Raw genomic sequence first — 26288 nt, forward strand, 5'->3', positions numbered from 1 at the left:
GTTTTCTGAGAATCTACTGAACCTACTGGTAACTTGTTTGCCACGTAGCAATAAAAAATATACGAAAAACCTTGATTATTCTGGTTAGTCACATTGTACTGCTATTATTTTGAACAAGACTGTATGTATATATATATATATATATATATATAAAACTAACTCTATAACTAAACTAACTCTATAACTAAACTAACTCTCGCTCTTGATATATATATATAACTAAATTCTATATATAACTAACTCTATATAACTAAACTAACTCTATATATAGTCTTCCCAGATCTTTTTGAATAGTAGTGTCTGTAAATGCTCTGCAGAAGTTAAAATGAACTGCTAGGGGCAGAAAAATGCACCGTGGAAACTGTTGTTCATGAATGTGGAAGAGACACCAGCCACACAGAGATGATACACACAATTCACACTTCACAGAGAACGTCAGCTTTACATCCCAATGAAGTTCCTACAGGATCCTTTCAGCTTCAACCGGATGACCACAGCCAGCTCGTATTCCTGCTCGGGTTATTATACACACACATTTTATATTCCCAACACCACAAAGCACATTCAACAGGTCAAGGAAATCAGGGGAGTGTTTATTTTCAACATCAGTCGATACAACATTGCCCCGTATGCATAAGAAGATCTGCCAGGAGTCTTTACCTCTACAGTCAGAAACAATATCATCTGAATACCACACAGCCTTACACGCTCTACAATACAAAAAATAGATTTGCATATCTGTTGTCATGTACTTTTAAAAACTGCACCAAAAATAAGTTTAAGACTGCTTTATTTAGCCATACTCATGCAGGCTTATATAATAATAAAATCATACACGTGTGCATTAATATCATCCCGGCTGTGCTAATGAGTTTGGCTCAGATCTTAAATACTACTGTACATTGGCAAGGGAATATGTACGTCACAAAATTGGCCTGACTGTTAAACAAATGAACAGATGGTTAGTACCAAACAAACTTAACAAAAAAAACAAACACTTGGAAACAAACCGTAAAATGGGGCTGATGGAGGGGAGGGGGGCGTTCACCCCCCAAACTAAAAAACAAACAAATGTGGCAACGCAAGAACAAATCTAGTCCCCATAATGCATCTCTCGGTCTTCCCAGCAGGATCTTTGGTCCTTTAACACAATGTCATGAGGAACATGTCAGAAAACAAAAGCTGATGTGGCAACGTTAATGAAGGACAGTCCGCGGATGGCCTGCGATGAGCTCATAAATTAACTGAAAGAAGACAAACAAACACAACACAAGAAAATCAATCACAAAAGAAATGAAAACAAACTGATGCAGAATGGAAAGATGTATTCAAAAACACAAAGATACAAGCATGCTGTGAGATGGGGAGGAATGGACCGATACTAAGGGACTTGCTTGAGATGATTATTTTGAGTTGTCACATTTACACACACATTAACACCAGCAGTGCCACTCAGTGCTTAATTTAAACATAAAATTACTACGGTTTTGTTAATAAGTGCAGTTACTAATAATATTACATGTTTGTTTATTGGACATATAACAGTGAAGCACTGAGCTTTAACAGAAATGCAGATCAAATTTACTTTTATTAACAGCATTAATGTGCAAAAACCTCATGTATATACGTATATGTAAATATTCTTCTCTTATTAAAGGGTTAGTTCACCCCAAAATGAAATATCTGTCATTAACTCCTCCCCCTAATGTCGTTCCACACCCGTAAGACCTCCGTTCATCTTCACACACAGTTTAAGATATTTTATATTTAGTCTGAGAGCGTATGCAAGTGTATGCACACTATACTGTCCATGTCCAGAAAGGGAATAAAAACATCATCACAGTAGTCCATATGAGACATCAGTGGGTTAATTAGAGTCTCTTGAAGCATCCAAAATACATTTGGGTCCAAAAATAACAAAAACCCAGAAGAGAAGACAAAGCTGAATAAAGTCGTAGTTTGTGTTCAATCCTAAAATAAAGATTCAAATGGTTATGAATCAGCGTATTGATTCATGATTCAAATCACGTGTCAAACTGCTGAAATCACGTGACATTGGCGATCCGAAAAGCTGAATAAAGTCGTAGTTTTTGTTTTTTGGACCCAAATGTATTTTGGATGCTTCAAGAGACTCTAATTAACCCACTGATGTCTCATATGGACTACTGTGATGATGCTTTTATTCCCTTTCTGGACATGGACAGTATAGTGTGCATACACTTGCATACGCTCTCAGACTAAATATAAAATATCTTAAACTGTGTGTGAAGATGAACGGAGGTCTTACGGGTGTGGAACGACATTAGGGAGAGGAGTTAATGACATACATTTCATTTTTGGGTGAACTAACCCTTTAAATGTGCCATTGTTCTTCTTTAGTCTCACACTGAACTGACCGACAGGTTCAGTGATTATTAAAGGAGCTCTGCTCTTCCTTTAAGTTGTTTGGCTATCACCAGACCAAGCTCAGTTTAAGACTGAACATTACTCTGGGGAGTCTGCTCTGTATTTTCTACTGCACAAGAGGCGTGATCAACGGGCATCGGCCCACCGCTCCTCTGACTGTCATCGTGTTTAACCCTCCAATAGCGTGGCAGGTGGATAAGCCAGTCTGTGATTGGTTCCCGCAAAAGTGTAACAGAACCAGAAATTGATGTTCGGGTTTCCAGACTGAGCTGCTGAGTGAAATCAAATCACCGGCAGATCGGGCTAGGTTAAGCCAGTCTATGCTTTCTGTGTATTTCAGTCACAATTTGAAGAGCATTTTTTGACACCAGGGCTCCAGACTCACAACTGACGAACTGACTGAGAATTTATCATAATGATAAATCGTATAACACCGAGCGCCAGCATTGGTTTACAGTGTGAAAAACACACAAAACACATCTAAAACGGGAAAGAGCTTTGAGACTGATGGTACAAGAAATCTGAGGTATATTTTTACAGACAGCCGAAAGCTACAGAAAAGAGCAGCAAATGGAAGTCACAGAAACAACGTGACTCCAGGCACAGACACGTGGATTACCGTTAGCATTTTGAGTCAATATGTTGAACTTTAGGGTCAAGATCATACCCTACGTATTAGAGTTGTAGTACTCGAGGCCATTTTTTGAAGGTCTTATCTCTGTCTCAGTCTCAGAGGACTCTGGATTTTATCTCAAGACCACCACTGCCAGATATATCACTAAATTGCTGGTGCATTTTCTGATTTAACATCATTGATGTGATTTGATGTAAAACTTACCGCTTAAAATGCAATCAATCACTTCTCTGTAACATGATTTTTTTTTGTTACTGTGCTGCCGGGTTCAAAATCAATGCAGCATTGTCTCAAAAACGCCCCAAATTTATATAAATTACAAAAATATTGATATGTGGTTTTATTTTATTTTATTTATATAACATAGAATATAACTAAGCAATATCACAAGAGCAAGAGAACTGTTTTCATGAATATATGAGTGTGATTGCAAATTATATTGATTCATATAAAGGTTCAATAAACAAGTTAATATTAAAGACACATTTTAAACTGTGCTAATTCAGCAGCATTATTAAATGAATCGGCTGCTCTGAACAAATAGGTTAAATAAATGATTTTGTGACTGTTAAATTATGTTTAAGTTATAATGTTAAATGAATCTGAACATTATTTATGAAGGTGTAATTGTATCACTTCAGATACAACTTCTGTGCCATTCGTCTTACTGTCAGTGGTTTGATTCAGTTCTATAGTGCGTCTTAGATTTAATTAATAAATATAAATAGAATAGTAATTAATTTCTAGATATGGTAGATCCTGATCTTTTAGATGAATTTCAGGAGTTCTGGTCTCGGTTTAGGTGGCCTTGACTACAACACTACAATCTATTGACAACTCATCAGTTAAATATTTCCCATCTTATATCCTGCATTATTGGATGTTTTTAAGTAAACACTGACTGGACGATATATAGCACTGATATATAGGATCACCCAGATTTAGCCCAAACTATATTGTGTTTATTTAAAGCATTCACAAGTCGATTTGCTTTATCCATTTCCCGGGTGTTGAAATCAGGCTCATATAAATGTCAGGAGATTCCTGGCCTTAATGTCAATATCATCGCGCACTGAATCTTTGGGAAGTCGTAAGGAACAAAATATGGACTCTAACCTTTAGTTTAAACTGATAATTGTTTGTTTTGCTGGTGTTTTCCCATTAACTCCAGTCACGCAGCAGCTCTTCTGACACTCAGTCTGGCGGTAACCCTCCATAACTTATGTTTGTGTTGTGCATATTTTTATTTCCTGGTCTGCTCTAAATAGCATTAAACGTAAGGGTTTGTTGTAGAGTGACAAACTAAAATACATGTTTATAGTGTTTTGTTTTATTTACTGCTATTTCACATCATCTCTGAATGTAATAAATGTTTATTTTGCTCTCAACAACACAAATTTGCCCCGGTGCAGTGTATACAGTAAGCCGCTTTTCCTCAGAACGATAAACCTGATGATACACAGGGCAACTTTTTGAGCAGTGCTTCTGAAAGATGTTGCTGTGGGCTTTTTCCCATTGGGAATGGGCAACAAATTCTCTTTGGATATCCAGATAGAAATGTGCTGCCCATTCTTGATGGGAAAGTGCCCTCGCAACATCTTTCAGAAACATTGCTCAAAAAGTTGCCCTGTGTATCATCAGCTTAAGGACGGGTTCCAGGTGTGTGTGCGCTGGAGCCATGATTATAACCCGTTCTAATAATCAGCGCCGAGAGCGGTGGAAAAGCGGCTTCTGTTACGGGGCAGGATCCATGTCAGGTACAAACCACAAAATGGATGCTCTGTAAATGTCAGACACAGATACCATCAGTAACCACAAGATGGAGCTAGACGAGCCTGACGTTCCTGAAGGTCCTTCTAATACATTGGACACAAAGTTGAAAATCAATGGTTTTTGGAAAACTGCAGCGCTGTAGCAAAATAATATTTTAAGGTGAACATTATGAGAGAGAAAGACTCTTTCTTTTGCTGGTCTCATTAAACGAGGGCTGTGTTTGCACTAAGATCAGCCATGGTTTATCACATCACTATTAGAGATGATCAGTCAGTTTTAGCAGAGCCCTATTCTTCACAGCAAAATAAAAGTTCAGTTTAATTTGACATTGTGATGAATATATAACTGTTGTACAGTAAAATTTACAATAATAATAAATTATTAAAAGTAAATTTAAGGCATAATAAATTGTCTTACATGTTTAAGGAATAAATCACATTTTTTAATAATAAAATAATAATAATAAATCATTTTTTAAGGAATAACAACTTTCTTCCACGTTTTAATAATAATAAATTATTATTAAAAAAGTTTATTTTTAAGGGATAATCAAAATTCTTATCGTTTCAATAAAAATAATAATAAATAGAAATTATTAAAATCTTATTTAAGGAATAATTAAAACCGTTTTCCATATTTTAATAATAATAAATATTATTAAGGGATAATATTTTCTTATTTTAATAATAATAATACAAATAATAATAATAATAATAATAACAATAATAATAAACTATAATTATTCAAAGTTAATTTTTTAAAAGGAATAATTACAAGTTTTCAATGTTTTAATAATAATAAAAATAATAATAATAACAACAAATTATTAAAAGTTTGTTTTTAAGGGATAATCAAAATTCTTCTTGTTATAATAATAATAATAATAATAATAATAATAATAATAAACAAAAATTATTAAAATATTATTTTAAGGAATAATTAAAATGGTGTTCCATGTTTAATAATAATAATAATAAATTATTATTATTATTATTATTATTATTATTAAGAGATAATGCATTTTTCCTGTTTAAATAATAATAATAATAATAATAATAATAAACAAAATATTATTAAGTTTATTTTTAAAGGAATAGTTAAAATAGTTTTCCATGTTTTAATAATAATAAAATTTAACAATTTTAAATTAATTTGATTAGAAGATCATTTATATTAATGTTTTATGCCTTCATTAGATTGCCAGAAAATAAATAAAACAATACACAAATTTCTAAAATAAACAAATAAATCAATTGTTGTTTTTATTAATTAAGTAGACATACTTTTTAACGATTATTAAAACGATTATTATTAAAATGTAAATAAACCATAAAAAAATAAAACGCATTTCATAGGGCCCTAAACATGCAATTTTTGTTAAACTTGTAGCAAAAAAATTCATAAATTGATGTTAAATTGAATAAGTTTCATGCTTTAATTAATTAGACATGCTTTTATTATTATTAAAATTGAATTTAAGTCCCAAAACGTGAAACCGGCTTTCATAGGGCCCTACTCTAGGGATGGGGCCTGGGGGCCGAAACCACACACACACACACCTGTCAGAATGGTCTTGATTGTTACGCTGTGGATTTGAGTGTTTTTTGTATTTACCCAAATATCTTTATAATCTGGAGCTCATATATGCAGAGCTCATGATCAGGTCCACACGGAATCTGTGCGCGCAGAAAACCGCAGATCGTAGTGTTCGTCTCATAAACAATCGCATGCGTGACATTTCTTTAGTAAGAGAGTGATATTTTAAAATGTCTAAAATAAAATTGACCACGGAGAAGTTAAGGAAACGTCACTTGTCTCCAAAAAACTACTTATTTAAAGCTATTAAAATTAGTAAATTTATTTACTTCAGTAGGTATTTATTTATTTTGCTTTATTGTTGAATATGAAAGTGTTTATTCTAAGAATTGTCTACAATACAATTAATAAATCAATATTTTCTCTGTCTTTTAGTTGATGTAGCCAACAATAAGAGAGATCAAGCTTTGTTTAAAAAAATAAATCTATTTGGATTGTAAACCTTAAAGGAAGTGTATGTAAGATTGTGGCCAAAACTGGTCCTGCAGTCCCTTTCAGATGACTGTAGAGCGGTGTATAGCCCTCGTCCCCCTTATCTAATATTCTCGGAGGAGGGGTTAGTGTAAATATTGGAGCTGCTGATCTGATCCGTTTGCTGTAGTCCTTGATTAAAATGGATTTCTTTAAAAGCAAATATCTCCCTTTGCTTTAATCTTTGAGCGCTGTAACTTTGCAGATGTTGTTTCTGCTCAAACAGCGACACTACACGCTAGCTAAAGTTAGAAAGGGGGAATTGTGTTTTACCACCGCTTTAAATATCCTGGCCGGACTACTGCTGTCAGTGATAGAAGTATTTGAAATGAACATGATTTCTTAATGTCTAGTGACATATCAGGGCTATTTTATGATTCATTGACATACATTTCTTACATACAGGTCCTTTAATATAAAAGTTAAAAAGTGAATATTTTATTTGTAATGCTTTCAGTTCTAATATTTTTAGATCTTTTTAACACATTTAAAATCATTCCAGATTCGGTGGCCCTGCTCATGATCCGCGTGTCAGGAGAAGAACTCACTTTTTCTTGTCCTTGTCCTTCTTGAGTGGCTGAGAGAGCGAGAGTGTCTCGGCCGCCATCTTCCTCCTGTTGAAGGCGTTCATCTCCTCCTCCAGATCGCGCCTCTTCTCCTCCACCTTCCTCTTCTCCTCCTGGTGCATGCGCTTCAGCTGCTCAAACTTCTCATGTAACTGCGGAGGACAGAAAATCAGCAGCTTATCAGGGTCCACGTCACCTTCACACAGGTTTATTTTTCTCCATCATGCCCTGATGGAGTTTGGGTTCCTTACTGTCGCCTTTGGCTTGGCTTGCTCAGTTGGGGACACTAAAACTATGATCTAAGTTATTCAACTAAATATACAAATAAAAATAATTAATTAATTAGGTTTTAATGAATTCTATAAACTATAATCACAGATCTGCCAACATTGTCACTTTAATTAAAAAATTAAAATAAGCTGATGACATCACTGTTTTCTCCAGAGCGACTGTACAGCCAAATCAGATTTTGTTGCAATATTGTCCTGTTTAACACTGAAGCTGCTTTGAAACAATCGGCATTGTATAAGCGCTGTATAAATAAAGGTGATTGATTGATTGATTGATTGATTGATTGATTGATTGATTGATTGATTGATTGATTGATTAGGGTTTATCCTCCTCAGTGGAGCTGGACTAACCTCTCTCTCCTTCTCCTTCAGCTCGGACTCCGTCTCCTTCACCTTGTTAACGAACATCTGCCTCATCTCCTCTTCCTTCCTCTGCAGGTCTCCGAGAAACTCCTTCCTTTTGGCTTCATACGTCTCCTGTAGACTGTAGAAAAAGGATATAATCTCATTAACAACCTCACAGCCAAGGTGAAATCATGTAAAGGGATAGTTCACCCAAAAATGAAAATATGTGATGTTTATCTGCTGACCCCCAGGGCGTCCAACATGTAGGTGTGTTTGTTTTTTCAGGAGAACACAAATGAAGCTTTTTAACGCCAACCGTTTCATTCTGCCAGTCATAATCATGCTAATGGGTAACAACTCTCTGAGAGTGATAAAAACATGCTTAGACAACATCCACAAAGAGCCCTGTGGCTCATGACGACACACTGATATCTTAAGACACAAAACGATCAGTTTGTGTGAGAAATCGAGCTGTATTTATATCATTTTTTACCTCAAATACAAACGCTATATCCAACAGCCTTCACGCTCTTCACTTCCGGTGAGGTCGTATAGCCAGAGTGTGTATTTTTGACCTTACCGGAAGTGAAGAGCGTTCCAGGCTGTTTGATAAAGCGTTGTATTTGAGGTAAAAAATGATATAAATACGGCTCGATTTCTCACACAAACTGACCGTTTTGTGTTTTAACACTCAATGGCAGTCATGAACGAGGTCGAACTGTAGGCCGTGTTAATCTTGGACTAAATCGGCCACCATATGAGTTAAAACGAAATCAGAATTGAGAGGAACAGAAACTAATATTCACTGGATGGTCATATAGCTTTACACCGCTAGATGGGGGAAAATATCACACAGTGGAGCTTTAGACAGCTGCTTGAATCCCAGTGCAGGAGCTGTTACCACCGGAACGTGAGTGGTTGCTGTCGCGTCTCGTGACACGCTCGGCCGGTACAATTTGAATAACATCATCATAAACATTTCATTTACTTCGGTAGGATGTACAACAAGGGAATTGTAATTGGCTGCCTTTCTGTAGAGAGCGGATCTCTCCGTTGATGTGTGTCTTTTGTTTTTTTAATCAATCATTTATTGGTAAAGGGTGAGAGACCTGGCGAGCCATATGATTGTTGTCAAAGAGCCAGGTTTGGCTCGCGAGCCATAGGTTCCCGACCCCTGGTCTAATGCTTATTTTAAAGCACTGAACTGCTTTCAAATCACGATCGAAATCAACAATTCATCGTTTCAAGAGCGATGCATATGCATCTTCAGGATTAATAATCAATGCATCGAGAAAACGAGCGAATCATTACACCCTTAAAAAACATGTTGAATTGTGCCTTTGGATGTCAGAATCTAAACGCAGAAAAATAATGTCTTTATATTTTACAGAATACTGACGTCAAAGATGCCGTTTGAAGTGAAGAGCAGATGTTTATAATTGCAAGCCATTAAAGGCACAGACTGGACTGATGAAACCTGCGACTGTTTCCCTAATATTTAAACAGGAATCTGATGAAAACTATAGATTTACGTAATATTCACAAACGCACAAGCCCTATAGTTATGGCATGAAATAACATTTAAAACAAATAAAAAATGTATCCCATAATTCTGACCTTTTTTCTCATAATTGCGAGTTTAAATTTCTCAGAATTTTGTGTCAGAATCGCAGAATATAAACTCTCAATTCTAAGGAGAAAAGGCAAAACACTGAGTTAATATCACACGATTCTTCTCAGAACTGTGAGATATAAAAACAAAATGGCCCTTTTTACCCTTTTATTCCGTTGCGTCCGCAGTCTGCAACCGCAGAACTGTCATTTCCTGTCAGCAGGTAGGCTCCGCCCACAACACGCATCATCACTGTCTGCACCCAAATGATCTATAAAGTTGACTCAATTCTCAATTCACTTACTTTCATGTATTTCGGGAGAGGTGGACGAAGTTACGCATTCCGGATCAGAACTGCACTGCAAAAAATGCTTTTCTTACTTAGTATTTTTGTCTTGTTTCTAGCCAAAATATCTAAAAAAAATTATATTAAGAAACATTTACTAGACAGGTAAAAATTATTGTCTTGTTTTGGGGAAAAAATACTCAAAATGAAGAGAGTTTTTCTTAAAATAAGATAAATAATCTGCCAGTGGGGTGAGAAAAATAATGTTGTTTTCTGTTTGAATTAAGATTATTTTTCTCACCCCATTGGCAGATTATTTATCTTATTTTAAGCAGAAACTCTCATAATTTTGAGTATTTTTCCCCCAAAACAAGACAATTACGTTTGCTTGTCTAGTAATAACTTCTTGTTTTAAGAATTTTTAGATGTTTGGACTAGAAACAAGGCAAACATAGTATTAAAGAAAAGTATTTTTGCAGTGTGAAAGGGTTAACTGTGATTTCATTTGTGTTCATGCTAATTTCTAATTCATCACACGGTAAAGGAAACTGGCCGACCAATACGATTGGTGCTTTTGGTCACATGGTATTTGTTTCTACAAAGTAACACCAAATTGCAAAAAAGTGCATGTTGAGAGCTTGCTCTGTCATAATGTGCCTTGGATGGCAGCCTTCCAGGGAGTGTGTGTGTGTGTGTGTGTGTGTGTGTGTGTGTGTGTGTGTGTGTGTGTTTCTCACACAGATAATGGAGCAGTAACTGACCTGAAGGGCTGGCTGTCTGGGTCGGTGTCTTTGAAGCCCATCTCCTCTAGTTTACAGCGCCTGTAGAGCTCGTAGTGTCTGGCGTGAGTCTGCTCTCGCAGATCCTCCATGTTCACTCTGATCAACATCTCCCGCAGCTTCACGAAATCACAGTGACTCTCGTTCTCCACTGCAACACACAGGCACCATCACCGTCAGTACAGCTAGAGCTTCACACCACTTACACACAACATGGAAAAGAAGTATATTTGAACCCTGTACTGTAAAGAACAGTTGAACAAATGTTTCAGAAATAGTTTCATTGGATCAAAATTCTTTACAGTTCCTATAGAACGAGTGAGCGTGTGTGTGTGTGAGAGAGAGAGAGAGAGAGAGAGAGAGAGAGAGAGAGCGAGAGAGTATATGTGTGTGTGACAGTAAGTGAATGATGAGTAAACGAGTGAGCAAGTGTGTATGAGAGAGAGTGTGGGAGTGTTGTGTGTGAGAGAGTGTGTGTGTTGTGTGCGAGTGAGTGAGTGTGTGTGTGTGTGTGTGTGTGTGTGTGTTTGTGAGAGAGTGTGCGAGTATTGTGTGTGAGAGAGAGAAAGTGTGTGAGTGTGTGTGTGTGTGGGCATGTTTTTGTGACATATGGACACAAATGTGTATAATGACATGGGTATGATATAGATAGGTATTACAGGAGAGGGTGAAATTACCCATGTCCCCACTTTTCAAAAGGATTATAAATCATACCGGATTAGTTTTTTTAGAAAGTAAAAATGCAAAATGTTTCCTCTGATGGGTAGGTTTAGGGGCAGGGGCAGTGTGTGTGTGTGTGTGTGTGTGTGTGTGTGTGTGTGTGTGTGTGTGTGTGTGTGTGTGTGATGGGTAGGTTTAGAGGCAGGGGAAGTGTGTGTGTGTGTGTGTGTGTGTGTGTGTGTGTGTGTGTGTGTGTGTGATGGGTAGGTTTAGAGGCAGGGGCAGTGTGTGTGTGTGTGTGTGTGTGTGTGTGTGTGTGTGTGTGTGTGTGTGATGGGTAGGTTTAGAGGCAGGGGCAGTGTGTGTGTGTGTGTGTGTGTGTGATGGGTAGGTTTAGAGGCAGGGGCAGTGTGTGTGTGTGTGTGTGTGTGTGTGTGTGTGTGTGTGTGTGTGTGTGTGATGGGTAGGTTTAGAGGCAGGGGCAGTGTGTGTGTGTGTGTGTGTGATGGGTAGGTTTAGAGGCAGGGGCAGTGTGTGTGTGTGTGTGTGTGTGTGTGTGTGTGTGTGTGTTTGTGATGGGTAGGTTTAGAGGCAGGGGCAGTGTGTGTGTGTGTGTGTGTGTGTGTGTGTGATGGGTAGGTTTAGAGGCAGGGGCAGTGTGTGTGTGTGTGTGTGTGTGTTTGTGATGGGTAGGTTTAGAGGCAGGGGCAGTGTGTGTGTGTGTGTGTGTGTGTGTGTGTGATGGGTAGGTTTAGAGGCAGGGGCAGTGTGTGTGTGTGTGTGTGTGTACATATGCATGTGTGTTTTAGGGTAACCAATCCCTTTAATAACAGACTATATTCCATTTAGACACCATATTGATTGTGTAAAGCAGAAGCTTCTTTCAAAAACAAAGAAAAATCTCACCAAAAATTATAATTAGCTTGCGATATAGTAATTTTAAATGAATTTTTTTATTATGTTTTATTGACCTGACAGCCAAAAAAAAGGTATAAAATCTGCATCCTGGTGTGTAACGCTCTATATGTAGGTGCGTTGAATGCTTGGACCCGTGTTAATGATTTCTCTTGTATTTAACTGTTTTTGAATGAGTGCTGAGAAACACTGAGACTTCACAAAGCCGTGAAGAGCTCTACACTCAGCAACTCGTTCATGGAGGAAGAGTCTCTACTTTAACTGGACGAGCAATTAAAGTGAAACACAGTTACAGCTAATGACGTGACCTTATCTGTGGCAGAGCGCTCGCTCACATCTGAGGAAACACAGAGTAATTAGCTTCCGTCGAGAGTGGCATTTACCGCCGCTTTGATTGATGGGATTGTTTTCACATGAAAGGCGTTGTAAAAATACCCCTCAACCAACATCCACAGGGTTCAAATAAAAGTGTCTGACAGACTCCAGCCCCTCGAGCAAGATATTCTCCAGTGACAGGGTGATGCTTAAAGGGTTAGTTCACCCCAAAATGAAATGTGTGTCATTAACTCCTCCCCCTAATGTCGTTCCACACCCGTAAGACCTCCGTTCATCTTCACACACAGTTTAAGATATTTTATATTTAGTCCGAGAGCGTATGCAAGTGTATGCACACTATACTGTCCATGTCCAGAAAGGGAATAAAAACATCATCACAGTAGTCCATATGAGACATCAGTGGGTTAATTAGAGTCTCTTGAAGCATCCAAAATACAAAAATAACAAAAAATGCGTCAAGAGACTAATTAATTAACCCTTTAATCTAAAATAGCCAACTTCTTACCTTGAACTACGCCCCAGGGGTACTGCCTGGCCCTCACGGTCTTATTGCCCACCTTCACCTCCTCAACACTGCCCACCACAGCAAACGGAAGATGGGCCTAGAATAAAGGACAGCCAAAGGTCACATGGTAATGTTACTACCAGTACTCTAATCACTCAAACTGGTTTCTTTTGCAGCTTTCCCATTAAAATGTAATGAAATATACATTCACATCTGGATCGAAATGCAAAATGTGTTTTATGACTCACGTTCATTGAGGAGTTGATTTCTGTGACGGCTTCATCGTCCGTGGGAAACTGGTAGATCTGAACGCCATTGCTAACCAGCTCGCTCATAATTTTTATCTTGAACTTGTGTAACTCGCTCTTGGAAATCGTGTCAGCTTTAGCGATAATAGGGATGATATTCACCTAAAAGTAAAATTTTTAAAAAATCAATCAATCATCTTTATTTATACAGCGCTTTTACAATGCTGATTGTTTCAAAGCAGCTTCAGTGATAAACAGGACAATATTGCAACAAAATATGATTCGGCTGTTCAGTCGTTCTGGAGAAAAGTGATTTTACATTTTAAAGAAAATGTCAAAGTGCTACAAAGGGAGGAAAAAAAATAGACCAATTAAGAATTAAGTTAAAATCAACACAAAAATGTAAACACAAAGCATTTTAAACATTAAAAAACTTTCTGTTTTTAGTCCTGTTTTAAATGTCTATTATCTGTTAATTATATGTCTATTTCCTAAATCCACATCTGGGAAGTTTGCAGTCTGGGCTAGAATGAAATTATGGACTAGATGTAATTAAAGCTCTTGTGCTAAATAAGACAACAGTAATAAATAAGGCTTCATGTGTTCCTCTGAGAGTCCTAAATAAGCCTTACTCGTGACTTTCTGCGCGACATAAACAGAGAAATTTAGCAAAGTAAGCAAAAAAATGTCCCTATAAAACAGATGTAGATATTAACTGGGGCTGTCAGTTTTCATATGTTAATATTAGGCCATCTCATGAATACATTCGTCTCAGAGTGGTAACATTAAAGTATGTGGTGTGTAATAAAGCTGTTTGTGAAAGTAAAAGCTCTGCAATGTTGCAAAGCTTAAAGTGCAGATTAAAGGAGTTATTGTCTCCCAAAAGAAAGAAGTGATTCTGAACAACTTAAACGAATTGTCATTAATTCAACTCTCACTTCCTGTTTGAATCTACATACACTATATTGCCAAAAGTTTTGGGACTTCTACATGCAGAAGAACTTTAATGCCATCCCATTGTTAATCCGTAGGGTTTAATATGGAGTCGGCCCACCCTTTGCAGCTCTAGCAGCTTCAGCTCTTCTGGGAAGGCTTTCCTCAAGGTTTAGGAGTGTGTTTATGAGGATTTTTGACCGTTCTTCTAGAAGCACATTTGTGAGGTCAGGCACTGATGTTGGACGAGAAGGCCTGGCTCTCAGTCTCCGCTCTAATTCATCCCAAAGCTGTTCTATCGGGTTGAGCTCAGGACTCTGTGCAGGCCAGTAGAGTTCCTCCACACCAAACTCCTCATCCATGTCTTTATGAGCCAAATAAGTCAAATTTAAGACCATTATGAATAAAATTTAAGACCTATATTTCGCAATTAAAAACATGCATGAGAAATTTAGAATCACTCAATTACTTAAACTTATATTATTGAATTTATTTATATATATATATATATATATATATATATATATATATATATATATATATATATATATATATATATATATTTTTTTTTTTTTTTTTTTTTTTCGTGGTGGTGGTGGTGGTCACTTTCATACATTTTTATTTTTTTATAATTAGGATGCAAGATGCACAATAATCACACATGGCAATAAAACTGACAAAATGCATGAATCTTGTTTGGTAGGCATATTACAAAAACAAAAAAGGCTGGTCCAGTGGTGTGCTATCTATCTTTAATAACACCATCGCTTGGGGTGGGGAATATGACCAACATCTTAAAAGTAAACCACAGCAATAAGCAATTGCTTAATATAAGTAAAACGTTATTAAGTAATTACGTAATCAAGTAATCGGTCAGTAATAAAATATATACTTATAAACAAATGACAATAGGACAAATAAATACAACATAAAGATGCATATCTACAAAGAGGAACACTCCACCGTTTTTAGAAATAGGGCTTATTCGACTTCTTTAGACATTAAGATATGTGTGCAAATGCATTTGTCTCAGTGCATGCATTGTTTTAGTTTGGCTGGGTCGCCGCTAGCTTAGCTTAAAACGCATTTCCCCACATATCTAAATGTATCAAAGTAGAATAAGCCCTATTTCTAAAACAGTTGGAGTGTTCCTTTCAGTGTAAGGGCTGTTTTCCCCGTTTGTGTTGTTAGGCTACATTAGTTTGCTTTCACTTTGAGAACTTACTAATGCCCAGATCTAGTACTTACTGACACGTCCAAACTTTTTAACTCAAATCAGGATATAGACATATGCATAATGTGTGTATTTGATCGTTCAAGAGTAACGTTAGGCTAATGAGCCTAGAAATAACACATTCAATACACTCGCGCGAGCGCTGACACAGACAGCAAACACACGCAGCCTGACATCAGAGTTCGGAGTTTACATCACTGTTATTAACTCTATTTTAGTGCAATCGGGTATATTCTACTTTTATTTGGTCATAAAGCAAGATGGTGAGAAAGATTCGCCTTCGCGTTCACGATCGCGGAACTGCAAGAACCGTCAGACTCAGCTGAAGAATAAAATCTGTTTTATGCGTCTGTGGGATACGATCAGAAGGAGGCTCGTGCCAATAACACGAAAGCTGATTGGCTGCAATATAAGTGGCATGCTTGCCTAATTTGTAGTTGTAATAGAGCGGACAATAGTTGATCTTGCGAAAGAAAGAACTACAAACACCACGGAACAAACACACACACACACCCGTGCGCGTGCTGCGGGAGGCGAGAGCATTTTAATGAGGTAGCGTTACATGTAGGAAAATTAAGACCTGTTTAACATTATTTAAGACCTAGAATGCAATGCTTCCGCGAATTTAAAACTTTTTAAGGTCTTATATTTCGATTCTGAAATGTAATATTATTTAAGACTCTGAGGGGACCCTGACAGTAATTTTGGAACAGGAAGTGGCCACCCCCAAACTGTTCCCACAAAGCTGGGAGCAGGAAATTGTCCAAAATGTCTTGGTATGCTGAAGCATTAAGGGTTCATGTCACTGGAACTAAAGGGCCAAGCCCAACCCCTGAAAAACAACCCCACACCATAAACCCCCCACCCACCAAACTTGACACTTGGCACAATGCAGTCAGGCAAGTCCCGTTCTCCCAGCAACCGCCAAACCCAGACTCGTCCATGTGATTGTCAGACTGAAGTGTGATTGGTCGCTCAGAGAACATCTCTCTGCTCTAGAGTCCAGTGGCGGCTGCTTTACTCCACTGCATCCCACGCTTTGTATTGCACTTGGTGATGTAAGGCTTGGATGAGCTGCTCAGCCATGGAAACCCATTCAGTGAAGCTCTCTACGCTGTTCTTGAGCTCATCTGAAGGCCAGAAGTTTGGAGGTCTGGAGCTATTGACTCTGCAGAAAGTTGGCGACTTCTGCGCACTGCGCCTCAGCATGCGCTGGCCCCGCTCTGTGATTTTATGTGGCTGAGTTGCTGTTATTCCCAATCGCTGCCACTTTGTTATAATCCCACTAACAGTTGAGCGTGGAATATTTAGAATGGATTTATTGCACAGATGGCAACCGATCACAGTACCACGCTTGAGTTCACTGAGCTCCTGAGTAGGGATGGCGAAAACTAAACATGTTCTTGACCGACCACCGAGCCTCATTAGTCGGTTGAAACCGGTTAACCAATTAGTTTAAAATATGCTGCGCTATTTGAAATAACAGCCGCGAACCGCACCTACAATTTCGCAACTCTGTCGCATCTCTCTATGATCTCTGCCGCTCTGTCCCAGCGCTGCCGCCTCCCTTCCACTCTCGCCACTTTTTAAAAATACTCTACAGCGCGAAACATGAGTCCCGCAAACGCGGCGCCGAGGAGCTTGTTTGTAATCGGAGGACAAATGGCTCCTTAGTTTCGAAATGGTTTGGGTGCAAGGTGACCGCGTTGAAAATAAAGGCATTTGTCTAGCGTTAGAAGCTCATTTGAAACATTGCCGCGGCTCATTTAAGAAAATGACAGCTCCGAAGAGACGCCGATTTAGGGTGTACTCACACTAGCCATTTTGAACCGTGCCCGAGTGCGTTTGACTACCAAAGCGCGGTTCATTTGACTAGTGTGAGTGCTCCGAACCGTGCCCGGGCTCGGCTCGATTAGCCGGCCCTGGCCCGCTTGGAAGAGGTGGGCCAGAGCGCGATTCAGTTGGACTCGGGCGCGTTTCACATGCAGTGTGAGCGCTAACCGTGCTGGAGTCCGTAATCAAAGCTGCAAAGTCCTTGCTGCACTTCAGCTGGTACCTTGCAAACCTCATAATACGAGCAGCACGATTACGTGAACATTTTCGCACCACTAAGGCGACACATCTGTTTAACAACAGGCTGTGAGAGGGCTGTGGACCACCGTGGACCAAACGACACAAAATTATCCACAAAGAAAACAGAGCGATGGACTCCATTGTGTTCAGAGAGCGCCGCTCTTCCTGTTTATCCCGAAACCGTCGCACCATAATGACGTAAGCGTGCTCCGGCACGAATGCTGAAACCCTATTCAAACGAGTGCAGGCCAGCGGGGGAGTGGGGAGGGGGGACAATCGTACTCGGGCCCGGTTCATGGCAACCGTGCCTAGTGTGAGTACACCCTTAGTTCGAGGTAGTGCTAACAATAATAAAGAAAGATGACGATCAACACCTCATGTGTTACCACTGAAATTTAGATGTAGTATATTTCCAAATGTAAGCCCATCTTATGCGGAATGACGCTTCATACTGTCGTCTGCCCTGACTCTAACCTCGAGTGTTAGCCGGTTTACTTTTTGCAAACCTTGTGAGCGCGCAAACCCAAACGCTGTGACCTCGCGGCAAATGTTTTTATTGGTTTATTAAGTACAAACAGGCGAGTTATGAAAAATTGAGTGTGAGGGATTTCTTCACTTCACACACAAAAAATTTGGAATAAGACGGCTAACTGTAGCATTCAGTCCACTGTCTATAATAGCCTAATTTACAGATCACTTTTTTTTTACCGACAACCGACAACTTTGATCGGTTAACGTTGATACGGTCATCCATCAGTCAAACGGTCATTGGTTAACATCCCTACTCCTGAGAGCGACCCATTGTTTCTTTCTCACTCAGGGCGGATCTATGCTAATCGGGCAGATTGTCAGCAGTCATGGGCGGGGCCTCTAGGGGAAACCAATCGTTTAGAGAGACTGGTTATGATTTATTGAGATTATAAAGAAAGGAGTGGGTGGATTTTTACCATTATAGGCTGGTTGTTTAAACACACTGTGGACACACATCTGACAAAGTGAATTTTGCATAATTGGTCCCCTTTAATATGCATTTGTGTTCACAGGGCCCAGGGGCCACATCTTTATGAACCATCTGTGCATCTCCTAAAAACACAAACCCCCAGAGTGAAACATTGATTGGCTGTTTTTCCACTGGCAGACAGAGAGAACCCCTGCCTAATGTCCTACATTTTCACATATTTAAGGATTATCAATACACTCGTCACTACAGCAACAATGCCATCCCCTACAAACTCAAACAAGATGGTCTCATTCATGCTTTTGGCACAACGTCTACATTTAAAAAAATGTTTAATAATAATAATTTAAAACAAGTGGGTTTTTCATTCTCACTTGTTTTTGTAACCCAGCACATTTGAATGTTATATTAATACTGATGAGGATGGTGATTGTAACTTTAGCTTTTGCAATATTTTTTAAACACATTTTGACATTGTGAGCACTGGCTGTGCACCCACCTTGCTGTCCAGCTTCTTCATTGTGACTAAATCCAGGGACTTGAGCGAGTGTCCCGTTGGAGCGATGAAGTAGAGGCAGATGTGAATTCTGGTGTCGTGGTAGTTGAAGAGAGAACGCTTTATTTTCAGCTCTTCCTGCAGGTAGTTTTCAAACTGTGTGTCGATATAATCCACAATAGGTTTATAGCTAAGAGAAACAGACACGTTGCAAGAAATCAGGACATGTCGGGATTACAATATATACCTTCAAAGCCATTTAACTATGGAAACATACGGTAGCAATATTCAAATTCAAATGAAATGCAATATGTAAAATGGCAATGTATTTCTGTATTTAAATGTACATTTTCCATACCAAATGTGCAAAGTTTGGGGCAAAATGCTAATCATAATTCAATAATATAATTTAAATTAGCTATTTTCGACACTAGTTTTAACATATAATTTAAACACATATTTTAACGTTTTATAACTTGCAAAACGAAAATGGATTATAGTAAATACGTTTAACATGTTCAAGTTCAAACTGTAGAAAAACGATCATTTAAAATGTAATTTACACTCACAATTTAGACACGATTGCATTTTCATTAAACGTCCCGCAATGAATGTATCATAATTCAATGTTAAATTAAAAATGAAACTAGGAAATAGCACATTTTAAATGATATTATTGATTTTGAATTAGTATTTTGGTCCAAACTTTGTGCATTTGGTATGGAAAATGTACATTTAAATACAGAAATACGTTGCTATTTTACATATTGCATTTCAAATGGAATATTTTTACAGATATGCTTCCATATTTAACATCAATATTTGCAAGAATTGTATGTTATCTTTCCTCAGAGTGTGAGAAGAAGAGAGACACAGCTGTGTAGAGACTGGCCTGGACCGTGTTTACAGTATCTGACCTCGTCCCTTGACTTCTCAAGCATTTTTCCCTGCATGCACTGCTCTGGATGCATTTTTCCCAAAAGATGCAATGTCTGGCTGTCACCCGCAAGTCTCTCTGTCCATGTTTACGCCCGACATGCAGAGGGTTAGAAGGCACATTCTAGGAGTCGAATACGAAAACGGGGCCTAAAAAGTCAAAGTGATTTTTTCCCCCTCTCAACTAAGGGTCAGTGAACGGAGCTGCTTTTCAAGACAATCTATTAAGATCAAAATTAATATTATAAGAGTTGGTTTGCAAAACCCTGTAACATTTGGGAGTTTACTTCCGGGATTTAACACATCACAATATTCCTCATTTAAATAATTAATATGCAGAATAAAGGGGCGGGGCCTGGTGGAGTGAGTTAGTCGTGTGTTGAAACTGGCGGTTATGGTAAGGGGCGGGTCCTTTCCCAAACACACTGGAAGCTCTTGTCCAATTACAACACACTGCTCCAGCCGACCAATCAGAGCACATTGGGCTTTTCAGAAGGACGGGCTTCATAGAGACAGGAAATAAAAGGGCGTTACTGACAGACTAGGAAGAGAGGAGCCGCAACAATGGAGAATATGAGGAAAGTAATGCGTTTGAGCTGTCACTCAATGTTGCTTTGTAGATGTTGATTATTGTATATGAAATATGAGTTTAAAAATAAAGATTTGTTTTATTTTTCCTATAACTACTTTAATGCAGTCCACATTATGATGTGGGTTTACTTTTTAAGCTTTCTTTTTTTTCGGTTAAAAGTTTATGGAAGTATATCGAATAGCTCTCACAATAATATGGGACTTATGCCTCTAATGCTTTAAGAAAATAAGACAGTCCAACGTGTGCCCTATTAAAGGAAAGTGCCAGACTGCACACAATCTTCCTTTTCCATCCCAAACCGATTCCTTCTCCATATAAAAAGCGTCAATTAAACACATTTTCAGCATGAGGGTGTCCAAATATGAACAAACTGCTTTGTTTTAGCTAATGTTTTGTTAGCCCTGTTTGTGCCTGGTGTTAAGATGCGTTTTAGTCGATCGGATCACAGACACATTCCCGTTTCCAGCTGGTGTTTAAATCCGTCTCTTTTGTCCACTTTCAGCCTCTTCTGTCTTGATTTCTTCGAGGGGAGGGTCTATGTTTTTCAGATCTTTAGATCTAATAGATGAAATAAGCTCATGTAATTGACACATGAACACGAGCGGAAACGATGGAGAAACACACGGAGAGAATCAGCTTTAGTTTCTGCTCTGACAGACTCAAGACCAGCCGAACGCTGTGAGTGTGTGTTAGAAATCAGGAATGGAGAGAGAACATTGAGCTCGGGACGTTTCTCATCTTCAAACCAAACTTGGGTCTCCAGCCGAGAGTTTAAATCCCATCTGGCTAGCGCTCGTCCCATAATGTTTAGCATTAGGTCAGTAGAGGAGAGTAGGGCGTCTTTTAGAGGCTGTTCCAGTGGGTTTGACCACATGAGCGTTTACACTACGAAAGCAATCCGGACCAATGAGTTTCAGCTCACTCTGGAAGAGGACCAAAGTGGACAAGCTCAAAGTGTTTCAGACCCGTTTACAGCTGTATTTAGAGCCGTCCACATATGATCTGATCGCCCCAAACGCATTTTAACACCAGGTGTGAACCGGGCCATAACAGACTCATTCATATGCATGTTTTAAATATATATGTGTCTCAGTATAACCCTCCAAAACAATAATGTTGGTTTAAACCGTACAGGGCATTATTGCATTTGAATCTTTTACCTTTCTTCTTTGTTGATCTGGTCCCCAAAGCCCACCGTGTCAACGATGGTCAGTTTTAGGTGGACGTTGCTCTCTTGTAAGTCGTACGTTCTGGGCCGCAGATAGACACCGTTTTGGTAATGGCTGGCCTCCTCGTTTTCAAACATGGTGTTAAAAAGGGTGTTCATTAACGTAGACTTGCCGATGCCCGTCTCTCCTAATAATAAGAGAATGACTGATTAGCATTTCCACTACCAGATCAGATTCTCTCTCCAGTGACATCGAGATAGTGTTCAGTTTAAACAGGCTGTTAATAGTTGCTTACCCACACAGAGGATGTTGAAGCAGAAACCCTGAGTCACTGATTTACTGACCAGCTGATCGGGCAGACTGTCAAAGCCAACATGACCACCAAGGCTGAGGTTTCGCTTTTCTTCATTCTGTGAAGGAAGCAGACAAATTTGACCATGGACTGAAATAAGGCTGACATAAAAAGGCAAGGCAACAACAAAAAGTCTGAATGAAATGGACTAATCGCAAAGAAAAAACCCAACACTTTATTTTGATGCTCCCCAACAGACATTCTTCTGACTATCACTAACTTTGCAACTACATGTCAACTTATTCTACTAACCCTACAAACCCTAACCTAGCAGTTTACTAAAATTGTGGGGCCAGTTGTTCAAAAAGTTGAATGATCTGGATTTGGAAACCCCATGTTTTGCTATCAGGTAATCCATTACTTATATTTGATCACCCTGATCCAGATATGCACTTTTACCAAATCTGGATTATTAGTGCTCTACGGAGCCCCTAAAGGGACATGGTGATGGGGAAAAGTAACACCATTTCACTGCTTTTGTTCTCTCAGAAAAGTTTCGCGTACACTAGAGAAACAATGACTGGTCCATCTCCTATTACAAACAGTGATAAAAAACAATTAAAATTAAATATAATATTTTAGTTTGATATATTTTATTGTTTGGGGCACAAAAATCTCTTTTTTACTTTACTGTGAGCTACAGAAAGGCTTAATAGGTAGCCTAAGAATGTCTACTTCTAATTTATTACTTTGACTAATTTTACAGTTAAACTAATAAAGAGCAAATGTTGCAAATGTGTGTGTGTGTTTATATATATATATATAACATTATACAAACATATCTTTTGACCAGTTATTTGGTTCCTGAAATACACATATGCTGGGATCAGTATTATCCTGATCTTTTGGATCAAAGGTAATCCAATTTTAAAGTGTTTTGAACAACACAAACTGATGATTTGATCCAGATCAAAACCAACATTGGATTTTATGATATAATCTGCTTTCAGAATCCTTTTTTGTCTTTTGAACAGCCCATTTTTCCAAGATTTGATCTAATCCGATATCCGAAATCCGGAACAAAGGGCCCTTGGTCCAGTGCTACAGATTGGATGGAGGCAGATCTGAACGCATGAGAAAGAGGTGGGGTTAATGCAAATGAAATGATTTACGTCCTGCATCACCAGAGAGATGACTGTTGTTTCATTGGAAGGAGTCGAGAAATGTTGGTTACATTTTTTAATCTTGATTAAACATTAAAAATTATGTTAAAATGTAAAATAAAAAAATAAAAAATGGGTTAATAGTTAAATGTCTCCTTTAAACCAAGTACCATTTCAGACAATCGGTCATTCAAAGGCAAAGCATTTTTCAATGTTCTCAAAATCCTGTAGTTCAGAACCAGACAGAACTAAAACCCCACTAATGGGTGCCCTAAAACTCTGTCCTGAAATCAATGCGCTCCTCCCTCATCTGGCTTCGTCTTTTCCCACAATGCCGGCACATATTTGGTGGATGATGTCACTGAGACGATCATCAAGCATGCTACCGAGGGAAGCAGCAATTCTGGTGTAACACACACAGACACACGTCTGGTTCACTATCTTTGTGGGAACTCTCCATAGGCGTAATGGTTTTTATACTGTACAAACCGTATTTTCTATCCTCCTACACTGCCCCTGCCCCTAAACCTACACACACACACACACACACACACACACACACACACACACACACACACACACACACACACACACACACACACACACACACACACACACAAAAGTAGTTTTGGCTAAAAGACCTGCACCGACCCCCTACCACCCCATGTCATTTCAAAGCAGAGGCACTTAGGAGGTGAAGGGGAAATGGCTGAAAGCATTTTTGGAAAACAAGCAGTCTGGAGTGAGGGGGGCAATCTTGGGAAGGCTTGAACAATGGCCATATAGGGGCTGATAGGCAAATGCCCCTGCCGCAGGGGAAACATTTCCCCTCAGGGGGCAGTAGATCAAGAGGAAATGGAGCAGCGTTTGGGCCACAGAACAATATTTTCTCAACCCGCCCTCACAGTGACAGGCCTAATTCATACACACTGACAGAACACTGAGCGCTGTGTGCAAATCGGTCCACATTCCATGCGTTGCTGTGCGAGAGAATCGCCCCATCCAAAAACACTTACAGAAATAATTCAGCCAACAATGAAACTCTTGTCATTGCTCCAAACACCACTGACTGTATTCTTCCTTAGCACACTAAAGAAGATATTTAGAATAACGTACATGAGGGTAAATGCATTTTTTGCAATTGATATTTATGTATACATCTGAATAAATAATCTTTCTACTGATGTGTGCTTTGTTAGGGCAATATTTGGCCGAGATACGACTATTTTAAAAATCTGGAATTTGAGGGTGGAAAAAACATTGAAATATTGAGAAAATCTTCTTTACATTTGTCCAAATTAAGTCCTTAGCGATGCATATTACTACTAATAATAATAGTTTTTTATATTATATATATATTTACGGTGGTAAATGTACAAAATATCTTCATGGAACATGATCTTTACTATCCTAAAGATTTTTGGTATAGATGAAAAATGGATAACTTTGACCCACACAATGCATTATTGGCTATTGCCACAAATATACCCATGAGACGCATGACTGGTTTTATGCTCCAGGGGCACAATTGATAAACTTTCACATGAATGAGCTTTCAAGCATCAAAATAGATCACATTACTAATGATGAACCATGGATTTAACTGTAGCATAAAATTCAAAAAATATAAGAGAAATACAGCTGTAAGCACGAGCACCAATTATCGGGGTTCAGGCACTTTAAGGCCTTTAAGTACATATAAAATATTTTATTTTTATTTAGCAAGCATGTGACCACTTAGATCTTAGGCAATACAGGCAATCTACCACAGGAAATATATGCTTTTTAACAGTTATAGCCCTTACTATTGTCCGATCTCTCTAAAAGTTTGCATGCTTTTATATTCACATGCTTTCATTTAGGATTCTACCATTCTCTAAATGACCCTGTTATAGCTACCCAAGGGGTAAAGTTAAACATTTTTGGATAATTATTGATCTAGATAGTCCAGATACTTTTCTGCATTGGTTTTAATCAGACAGAGCAGAAAACCTAGAACTAGTAGTTTTTTACATATTCGCGAATATTTAATGAACATTTGATTGACAAACAGTGGTTCATAATGAGGCAAAGCTGTCATGAACAGGGCATTAAAGGGTTAGTTCACCCAAAAATGAAAGTTATTTCATTAATTAATTACTCACCCTCATGTATTTAGACACCCGTAAGACCTTCGTTCATCTTCAGAACACAAATGAAGATCTTTTTGTTGAAAGCTGAGAAAGGCTTCAGAAAGGCCTCCATTTGCATTGGACGTAATTTAGTGCTGGCCGGTACGACCAAAAATCTATATCACAGTATTTGTCTAAATTATATCAGTTTTGCGGTATATGACAGTATTTCCCCCCCTTATGCATAACTAGGTGTTAACCACATTTTCTACATTACAGCGGTCTGCCTGATCACTTTGCTGATCCTCGGAAAATGTTACAGTTACAATAGGGTTTCAGCGCTACGCTCTTAAACCCCTAATTATCCTTTTTTTGGGATGAACACCTTAAAATTGATGAAAGTGACTGATGAGAACATGATTTAAAACAATAGCTCTACAGGGAACAGTGACACCATCCAATGGAGAATCCATAATGGAGGCCAGGACAACACAGATTGCTCAAAGCAGATGGGCACTGAGAGTGACGGTGGAGATGAGCCAAACTGGGCCGGCTCCATTCTTACCCCCTACATACACCTGAATATGTGCATGCCTGCTTCAGCAAACACAACAACCCTCATCGGAAATTTCACTGGCATGCCATCTGATCTGGCAGGAGGAGTGGCCGGCGTGGAGAAGAATGCAGATGGTCTAGATTTGGGAGCAGCATGGCATCTGCGCTGAACTGAGTTTATCTGTTTTTTTCTATTGGAGATCTTTATGCAAGCATGCACACACACACACAAACACACACACACAGCATGCTGTCTAGCTGTCACTCCTTGAATGTACTCTTAAACCTGAAGTATAAGACAGGTGTAAAGTTTAGTATTTACCATTCATAAGATACACTGAAAACATACAATTA

General features: G+C 38.5%; 1 protein-coding gene across 1 annotated transcript in view; it reads right to left on the reverse strand.

The window, feature by feature from the left end:
* Positions 1-572: 572 nt before the first annotated feature.
* The window catches only part of septin8a (septin 8a), a 37162-nt gene continuing 11446 nt past the window's right edge, over positions 573-26288 (reverse strand). Inside the window, exons 2-10 of the mRNA XM_067424513.1 lie at positions 22109-22223; positions 21805-22000; positions 19120-19306; positions 13423-13584; positions 13175-13271; positions 10741-10909; positions 8088-8220; positions 7429-7598; positions 573-1244 (exon numbers count right to left, since the gene is read on the reverse strand). Coding sequence (XP_067280614.1) covers positions 1241-1244; positions 7429-7598; positions 8088-8220; positions 10741-10909; positions 13175-13271; positions 13423-13584; positions 19120-19306; positions 21805-22000; positions 22109-22223 — 1233 coding nt within the window. The 3' untranslated portion in view covers positions 573-1240. The remainder of the gene's footprint in view (positions 1245-7428; positions 7599-8087; positions 8221-10740; positions 10910-13174; positions 13272-13422; positions 13585-19119; positions 19307-21804; positions 22001-22108; positions 22224-26288) is intronic.

Source organism: Pseudorasbora parva, chromosome 18 (genome assembly GCF_024679245.1).
Source record: "Pseudorasbora parva isolate DD20220531a chromosome 18, ASM2467924v1, whole genome shotgun sequence".
Lineage (NCBI taxonomy): Eukaryota > Metazoa > Chordata > Actinopteri > Cypriniformes > Gobionidae > Pseudorasbora > Pseudorasbora parva.